We start from the raw sequence: 9803 nt of genomic DNA, 5'->3' as shown, positions 1-9803 counted from the left end.
ACAATAACTGAATCAACAAGTTTAGACATCAAATGAGTACAAATATGAGAGAATCAAAGAATATTCTTTGCAAAGAGATTTAGATAGAAATGTATTACACACTACCTGATACCTTAAGCGGATATCATACGATATATGAACACCACGTCATGAATCGACTCCATAAGTTGTACGACTACTGGACCTCAAATCACCAATGATTTTCTTGCTCAAAATGATGGATAACTCACGGCTTTGCATGTGTACAAAAGAACTCTGTGTGAAAATGGGAAAAAATCAATTACTGTCTAAGAGGACAACGATTCTTCACCTTATAAATCATGCACATAAACATATAAAGCCACAAAGGTGTGCCACATGCCTTCTTTTACTTTTTTTTTTAAATTTTTTTGTCTAAAGTAAAATTAATATTAAAGAAAATACGGGATATTACAAAAGTAGAGTTCCTGCTACCATGCTCTTGAATAGGGTAAAAATTGTTCCAAGTTGGGCAGCAATGAATTTTGCGAGGCTTCAGAAACATACATTCATTTGCCAAGAAAAGCAAATTAAACCACGACTTCCGTCGATGTACAATCCGGTCTTTCGGAGATGACGACTTGGGCACACCTGCCTGACGCATGATCTCTCTGCAATAAGCAATTTGAATTGTCATATTTCAGAGAAGTCGTACGTAGTTATCATAGTTTAGCCCTTAACTAAGCCAATCATACAACGAAAACATGTCAAATCGCCACAAACGAATATGCTTCAGCACAAATCGCAAACTCATGTCAAGGTTACATTTCTCTCAGTATGGGACTTAGCCATAGGGCGGGTTCTCACAACAACAGAGTAGACTATATATGGACTTAGCCCATTGTTGGTTCATTTGGATTTGTTAGGTTGCGAGTTCAAATCATGAACCAGCGATCGGTATTCTGTGGTAATCTAACATACTAGCATTCTAGCGATCGACATGACAAAAAAATGCTACTGGTGTTTTGCAAATAAAATCTAGCAGTGCCACGTGATTACATTGTTAAAAACATCATGTAACCTAGCATTTCAACATGATTATTGTTCAATGCAGTTCTTAACGTGATTTGGCTAAAGAAGATTTGGAAATCCAACCTCAGCTAGTTTGTGTGACTTGCTGTGAGTCCTTTTCATTCGTACGGTCTTCAATAAGTTTTCTCTCAAATTATTACTCTTATTTATTTATATATCTCTCTTTAAAGCATCTCCAATCCTTACCCATTTTACTACCCATACCCAAAATTTGAGTAAAAAGCCTAAAAACTCATCTCCAATGTCATATCCATTTGCTTACCCATTTTGAGTTCTATCCCTTCTCACCCAAATCTGGGATGACTCAAACTCATATCTATTTTATTCAAATCCTCTTTTCACTTTTATCAATTACAAGTGTGTCATTTAATAATAGATTTTGATAAAAATATGTGTTTAGCATTGGAGATGCCTCACCCAAATCAAGCTTCTAACCCAAATCTCTACCCAAATTTGGATGAAAAAATGGGTAAGGATTGGAGATGCTCTAACTTATTACCCCAAAGCCTCTTTCAAAACTCAAACCAACCAAAGTCAAGCCTCCCTCAAAACTCAAAACAAATTGGGTTTTTGAGTTTTTTTTCCCGTATTAAAATGCAGAATGATATGAATAATGGAGAAAGTTCATGAAAGGAAGATTAGTGATTTATATAAATTACTTAATGCGAAATGCCCTGAATAAATAAATCCAACGAGTGACCAATTTTGACAACATAGGAGGTATTCACACACCCAAATCGGCCGTAGCGAACCAACACTCACGGAAAGCAGTTAAAAACAGTTAGGGGCCAGTAAACACGCCCATGAGGCTATCCGCAAAAAAATATTCTAGGCCCCTAAGGCATTGCCACGTGGTACCCCTGGCTTGTTCTTCACTACATAACTTTGTGGGATCCAATAAATAGTGTGTGGACCCTCTCACAATATGTAGTGAAAAATGAAATTTTCAAATAATTGCTTGATTATCATGTGTGCTTTCATCTCTCATCTGGTTGGCCTACCCCAAGAATCGAGGATGAACTCAGATCTTCAAGGTGCGAGCAAACTTCCTGTCAAGCGGAGACAACCCCTCGTTGGGTGGAGACAGCGATATCTCGCCCCTGATTGACGACAACCTGTCCGACGTCTCTCTCTCTCTCCTCATAAGCAAAGACCGTTAGTTACATTCCAAAAGGGGAGGGTATCTTTCTTGTGGGTCCTGATCTCACCTCTAATCGAGGAATTTTTCAGTGCCGGGTGGGTACCAAGTGGTGCCCGCTCGGTTCATCCGCGCGGGTCGTCTATTTCGGTTTAATTTGGACGGCTTGGATTTGAAGAGAGAAAGACGAGAGAGAGTGGTGGTATGGGAGGAAAGACAGAGTTTCAATCTGGGCCGTTCGGTTGGGCTGCTCGGACACCACGTGGACACGGCAACGTGGTACCCACCATGTACCCAAAAATTTCTCCCGATAATCAGGGGAATCAGCATAAGTATCCCCACTGGAAACTCTCAATCTCTTTTCTTCATCAGGAGCAGTCCTATTTTCTTTTCAACATGTGCCCTGAGATTATTGGGATCGATGAATATACTGCTTCTAGTTTGGACTTTGGAGTGTTGCTTGTCTCCAGCCAACGTTCGAAAATTATGAACCATTTTTGAAGCAAAAGTGGGGACCTGATCGATCTCACATGCATGCATGCACAAACTGTTTACAAAATACAAATGGCCACGGACCACCATCATCCAGCTTGTTGACAGATTTGTGTGCGTTTGGGGGAAAAGATGACTGTTGTTAATTTAAAAGAGCAAGGCCGAAAATGCGAACGTTTGCGCAACCTTAAAGAGAAATAAACGATTCAGATTCACATCGATGTAATGTGAATACCTTTCATGTATCCTAACATTTTCTCATGAAATAAAATCAACGAACAAAAGTTTATTATTCTCATAATATATAAAATCAACGAACAGAAGTTTAAAATTTCACATGAATATGTGCCTGCATGTGAAATTTCCTGTCACTTTCATTAAGACGTTGTTGGATTCTTTAATTGACAAAAAAATGGTCACGGACTCCAGAGTAACTTATCGATCCCATCTCAGGAACATACCAGGCCAGGACAACACCACAAGAGCCTCCATGTCTTTGTTTCATTGCGAGGGAAGACAAAAAAAAAGGTACAAAGTGTTGTCAATATGACCGTTGGAAGAACCATAGTCCACAACTTACCTTTACTATTCATAGTTCAGAATTTAGTCAGTTTTAATTCTAAGACTAATTGGCAGATTAAAATCTTGAAAGAGGAATTATTAAACTTCTGAACGCCATTTTTTTGACATCTAAATATATTTCTGATGTTGTTGGACCAAAGGTATATTGTGAATATTCATAGTTCAGATTTTTTTTAAGATGCTGATTTTGACGTTTCATTTTTGTATGTAGACGCTCTACTTTTAACGTAAAATTACTAGTAATTTCATGTACAAAGTGGAGCGCCAACGTACAAAAACAGAGTGCAAAAATCAATTTCCTTTTTCTATTGGCAAAAATCAATATGTTAAATAATTAAAACCTAGCTTGGACCATTCTTCTGAGTTCTGACACCTAAATGCAGCACTCCTGAGTCCTGATACCATTTAACCAGTATGCCTCTTGGCCTGAGATCAGAGTTTTCTACATCGGCTATATATATAATCGTTATCTTAATTACTCCCTTCGTCCCAAATTCTTTGTCTGGTCCACAAAACGGAATGTTAAAAATAATACAATTTTTGTAAGAAAAAGTCAAAAGATTTTCAACAACTTACTAGATATTAATGAGTATTTTTAATTTGTGAAAAATATTTGAATTTTTTCTTGAAAAAATTGCATTATTTTTAACATTCCGTTTTGCGGACCGAACAAAAAATTTGGAACGGAAAGGGTAACACCTAAATGCATTTCCGAATCCTGATGCCGTTGAGCTAAAGTCCTCTTGATCTTAGTTCAGAGTTCTCCACATACACTATATAAATCTCTCTCTCACTCCTTGTTCTGTACGTACACTATATAAATCTTTCTCTCACTCCTTGTTCTTTACATATTGCCCAACTCTCCAATGCTCATCTACTAAACCCAAGAAAACCCACGTAGATCTCTCTACCCAAGACATTCTCCTTTTACATTTTGCCTACATTATATACTTATCGATCTGTCATTCCATTTCTCAGTATACCTAAATGCTAGTTTAATACATGGCTTCATCAAATTACAATTACTCTCTCTTTGCTATATACACGTTTCTTTCCCTACTAGGTGCATCACTGAAAGCTTCAGCCGCCGCTCCACACTACATTAAATTCATAAACCTTGAGAGTAATTCCAACACCACAAATCATCGTCACAAATGGGTGGGACCCTCCGGCCACCGCCTTATCACCGTCGACGTGAACGGGTTTGGAGATTTCCGGTCAGTTCAAGCTGCCGTCGACTCAGTCACTCCAGGCAACCAAAAGAACGTCGTCGTTCAAATCAGCGCCGGTTATTACATGTAAAGTACTTCTCAGTCTCAGCATTTATATTGGATTTTTTTCCATAACGAACGTAAAGATTTTAAATAGATACATATAAAGTTATAATTTTTTGTGGTGCATATATATATGTCATCCTATTAATGAAGTTATGATATGGTGCGGTGGCGGGGCAGGGAGAAGGTGGTGGTTCCGGCATCGAAGCCGTACATCACGTTTCAAGGTGCAGGGAAGGAGGTGACGGTGATAGAATGGCATGATAGAGCGAGTGATCGCGGGCCGGATGGGCAGCAGCTGCGTACTTATCAAACAGCTTCTGTTTCTGTATTTGCTAATTACTTCTCTGCTAGAAACATAAGCTTCAAGGTGAGAGTGTAATCACGTCTCCCCTCGGTTTCTCCTTTCAATTTCCAAATTCCCCTTTTTTGTGTCATTTTCTTTGTCAAAGTTCTAAGTTTGTAGCATTAAATGTCGTTACTAGGAGTTTTGAAGTTAATGACTGTGCAAATCTATTCGTGGCTCCAAAATTTGGAATACTTGACCTTCATACAAGTCGAACATGCGATCTCATGAAGAACAAATAATTATCCGACCAATTCCTTTGGGGTTAGTAAAATTTCTTTTGCCTATTTAAAAAAAAAAAAAACTATTGTATCCATAATAATGTGCAAATCCTATTCAAAACACTCCAATCTACGAGTAATCAGAGTATTGAATAATTTTTGACAATGTACTTTGGCCATTTTTTTTTCAATAGGATAAGATGGAAAAAACGTGATTCGTACATGGAGTAATGTTATTATTATTATTTTTTTATCACAGTTTAGAAGAACCTATATTATCCCAATCCAACCCATCAACTAGAGTATCAACATCATCTTTATAGGAGTTGAACACAACTTCACTGTACTTCAATATAGCTACGTGTACAGCTATACAATCGTTGGGCCAACTGCCCCGATTCTCAGGATATTATTTTGCTTGAGTAAAAATATATTTATAGTCTTACAAATACCATTAATTAATGAAGTGTATTTTGCTAGCTGCACGTTGAGAGTGTTTATTTTTCATCATTTTATGCTATTGTTAGGATACATGCTACGGTCCAAATGGGAATTATATTTGATTGGATGCATATATGGTTTCAGAATACTGCGCCGGCACCGATGCCGGGAATGCATGGGTGGCAAGCGGTGGCGTTCCGGATATCCGGAGACAAGGCCTACTTCTCAGGGTGTGGATTCTACGGTGCACAAGACACCCTTTGCGACGACGCCGGGAGGCATTACTTCAAGGAGTGCTACATTGAGGGCTCTATCGACTTCATCTTTGGCAATGGCCGCTCCATGTACAAAGTAAGCACGTTAATGCCTCTCACTGTCTCTCACATTTTAAAGGGTTCAAGAAGTAGCGCGCTCTTCGACATTTTTTCTTTCATAGGGACGGTACGGTCCTGTTAAAAGATCTGTATACCCCTTCTGAGCTTATTTCAATAGTACGAATCGTTCATATTTTTTTAGTTTGTTAGAGAGCATTGATAACAAGAAAAACGAGGTTGATTAAGTGAATTTTGTCATATGCACGATTGCGACACATTTATCTTCAAAACGAACGAATTCTAGTTTAATATGCTAATATTTTTTTATCCGAAATTCTATTGAATTAGTAATATTTTCGTCGAACCCTAAAATATGAATGATTTTGAATTATAAAAAATGGACTCGAAAACAACCCAAAAACACTCTCAGGAATCGTCCCCCTTCACAGTATAAAGCATGCATACTCCTAGGTTAATTCCAGAAAAAGTTGCACACATGTGACAATTTGTCAAAAAGGTACGGCAAACAGAATAGACTTTTGCATGTACTAGAATATATTCTGTCTGTGTGTGTAAAAAGTTTGAAAGTGAAAAAGACTTTTTGAATAGCAACAGCTTTGTTCTCGGACCAAAGTCTCACTCTATTATTAAAGCTCACAAGTTTAACTTGAACTTTCTCGGGAATGCTGCCTGGAGCTGGGTCCCTGCGGAGCGGGTGCAGAACGGCCTATCGGACCACTCATCTCAGCACGGACAACTCGAATCGAATCTGAACGCATACAAATCATATACAGATTCGAGCCGTCGATTACCGAAATGAATCGGCCGCTCTACACCGCTTTGTAGCATCCTCCATTCTTTCGGTGCCCATGAAAAAAAATGCACATTATTTAAATAAGGATAAATTTCAAAACTCTTGAGATTTTCTTAATAACAGATACCCCTCACATTTGGGAAATGAATATATATATATATATATATATATATATATATATATATTTATTGTAATTCCAATGTTCATTTCACTGGCACCAGTCCAATAATATATATATATATATCTTGTAATTCCAATGTTCATTTCACTGGCACCAGCCCAATAGTTATTGGACAAACAATGTGATAGAATTAGCCAAAAATATCTTACATGGACAATTTAACTTTTTGATAATAGAATAAATAATAAAAGCTCTCAATGCTTAAATTTTCTACCCAAAAGTAATTAATTTGTTCTTTCTGACCAAAAAGATGGTGCTTTTGAGTAGTAAAAAAGAAGATATTAATAAATTTTACCCTTTTTGATAAAACAACTCCTCCAATGGAAAAAAAAAACAAGCCATTTTAATTTAAAATGAGTGAGAGTTTATGATTTTATTATGATTTTTTATTATCAAAATAGGAAAAAATTTTAGATATAAATTCCTTTTGGCTCATTCATCACGTGTTTGGACAGACAATTATCAATTGAAGGTGTTGAAGAAACGCACATAGTAAACACAAGGAATTCATTGTTATTTCTCATAGGTGAGGCGGGTATCCGCCCTAAGGGTTGTCACTGAAATTTATCCAATTAAAACGAAAAACGTGATTCATCAGTATGGACTTGAATTTGGATTCCAAAAAGAGTTTAAATTATACACGGACGGTCCGTTTATATTGGTTGTGCAGAAAACCAACACCTAACCGACACGTCATCTAATTGTGACGTGTCGGTTAGATGTTGGTTTGCCGCACAATCCAGTGTAAACGGACCCTCCGTGTATAATTTAAGCTCTATTTGAGTACAAAGGTTGGTTTTTTTCTTCCTCATTTGAAGAGTCGTATAAAGGACGCCGACCAAATGGAAACCGATTGTGCACATATTGGCACGCGAGGTCTACACTGAATTCTACACGGATAATTCGATCCGTTCTACTAGATAAGTGTAAGTATTTGATTCTGTAATATAAATGAAAAATTAGAAGATTGAATAACTCAAATTTATCTGTACAAAATGCAAAGTGGGCCCTGTGTGCCAGCAATGCACAATTGGTTTCCATTTGGTTGTAGCTTTTTCGTTGTTTGAGTGAGTGGTTTAAATCTCTGTTTCAGGACTGCGAGCTCCACTCGATAGCGACCAGGTTCGGTTCGATCGCGGCGCAAGATAGGAAGTCGGCGTACGAGAAGACTGGGTTCGCGTTCGTGCGCTGCAGGGTGACGGGCACGGGCCCGTTGTACGTGGGCCGGGCCATGGGCCAGTACTCCAGGATCGTCTTCTCTTACACCTACTTTGATGACGTGGTTGCGCCTGGTGGCTGGGATGACTGGGACCACACCAGCAACAAGAACAAGTAATTAACACAAAACCCAGATTTCTTTACTCCCTTTTTTTTTGTTTTAATGATTAAATTGAAACTAGTAGAGGTGATAAACGAGCCAAGCTGGTAGTTGATCAAGCTTGGTTTGATAACTTAACGAGCTTCAAAAATATGTTCGAGCTTAGCTTGTTTTTTAGATGAGTCAATCTCAAATGAGCTTTAATCAAGCCAAACATGAGCCGATTTCAAGTAGCTTGATTTTTTATACATAATAAGCCAAATGAGCAGAATAGTAGCTTGTTCAAGCTTGGCTTGAAATATGAACGAGCTTTAAAAATATGTTTAAGCTTGGTTTGTTACATAAACAAATCAATCTTAAACAAGCTTTTAACGAACGAACACAAGCTCAAACATGAGTAGCTTGGTTCATTGAGCAGCCCTAGAAACTAGTAAAAGGGTACGTTCTTGGATTTGGATCACTTGACTGGATGGTCCTCTTAAGGATATTTGGTTGCCATTTTGGGCTCATTATATAATCGAAACCGTTTTGTTACTACAATTTTTGTTTACAGGTTGTCGGTCGATATAATTTTGAAACACATTGGTCATCAAAGAAAATCATTAGATTGGTTCAAAAATCAAATAAACTGATATTTGGTGAACGTGTTTTTTTGACTTGATTCAAATTCTCGACAAGTTTTAAGTAGTGAACCAATTTTAGTTACTAAAAACGGAGCTGGATAGGACACCAAAATAGTTTTCACGGGATCCCTTGGTCCCATTTGAATTGGAGAGATCCAAACCCCATATCTAACACTATTATAGATTGAGATAATCATTTGATTTTTAGAACACTTTAGCACCACACACTATCGTAGGGTCAATGGCAAAGTGTATGCACTCTACGTAAAGGTGTAGTGCTGTAATTACCGGCAGCATCACGTGTCTGTGCTCTGGGACTATCGAACAATGACTCTATTTTGAAATGTCTCAAATACTACTGTATTCGAACTCCTCGTAAAACTTCATGCCAAAAAAGGGTATAAATTTCTAAAAATTTATAGTCCTCATTGAATTATTTGAAACAGGACAGTGTTTTTCGGAGTGTACAAGTGCTGGGGTCCGGGGGCAGCGTCGGCAATGGGAGGGGTCTCGTGGGCTCGAGAGCTTGAATACGAGTTGGCCCATCCGTTCCTTGTCAAGAGCTTCGTCAACGGTAGGCACTGGATCCTACCCGCAGATGCTTAACCACCACCACCGCCGACGAGGGAGCAGATCCAGTCAAGTTTTCTATCGTCCGTCCAGTCTGGTCCAGTTTTCTTTTACAGAATTCTTTTTATTCATTCGATCACATATACAATATTCTTTTATTCATTCATTTTTTTTAATTGCTCACTTGTAAAATGCACATGAAATTTGCCACCATGAAGCTAGGTTTTTCTATTCTTAATAATTACCAAAGGAGTTGTGAAAAATTAATATAATGTTTGCTTTCATTCGAAACAATGTACTTCTAACTTTTATTTTTTTATAACTCGGGTCTCTAAGCCATCTTACACATAGCTTGATTAAATCCTTGATCGGGAGACCCAACTGATGTGGTGACCCGAAATCTGTGTTATTACTAGAATTCTGGAAAATTAACAAAGAA

The 9803-nt window shown here is 37.9% G+C and overlaps 1 protein-coding gene across 1 annotated transcript; it reads left to right on the top strand.

Moving 5' to 3' along the window:
• The first annotated feature begins 4070 nt into the window (after positions 1 to 4070).
• Positions 4071 to 9631, top strand: LOC131314041 (probable pectinesterase 68). The gene is made up of 5 exons (XM_058342539.1): positions 4071 to 4560; positions 4717 to 4906; positions 5689 to 5895; positions 7947 to 8185; positions 9241 to 9631. Exons 1-5 carry the CDS (start codon positions 4265 to 4267, stop codon positions 9398 to 9400), a joined length of 1092 nt encoding a protein of 363 aa, XP_058198522.1. The 5' UTR covers positions 4071 to 4264; the 3' UTR covers positions 9401 to 9631.
• The last annotated feature ends 172 nt before the right edge of the window (positions 9632 to 9803 follow it).

This window comes from Rhododendron vialii, chromosome 2a, assembly GCF_030253575.1.
Source record: "Rhododendron vialii isolate Sample 1 chromosome 2a, ASM3025357v1".
NCBI lineage: Eukaryota > Viridiplantae > Streptophyta > Magnoliopsida > Ericales > Ericaceae > Rhododendron > Rhododendron vialii.
Note: the sequence above shows the minus strand (reverse complement) of the source record. Positions and strands in the feature narration are given on the sequence as shown.

Excerpts from the sequence above, each read along its gene's own strand:
- LOC131314041 (XM_058342539.1), top strand. The coding sequence starts at position 4,265 with ATGGCTTCATCAAATTACAATTACTCTCTCTTTGCTATATACACGTTT. Across the intron at positions 4,907-5,688 it reads CTAGAAACATAAGCTTCAAG|AATACTGCGCCGGCACCGAT; the intron begins GTGAGAGTGTAA and ends ATATGGTTTCAG. Across the intron at positions 5,896-7,946 it reads ATGGCCGCTCCATGTACAAA|GACTGCGAGCTCCACTCGAT; the intron begins GTAAGCACGTTA and ends TCTCTGTTTCAG.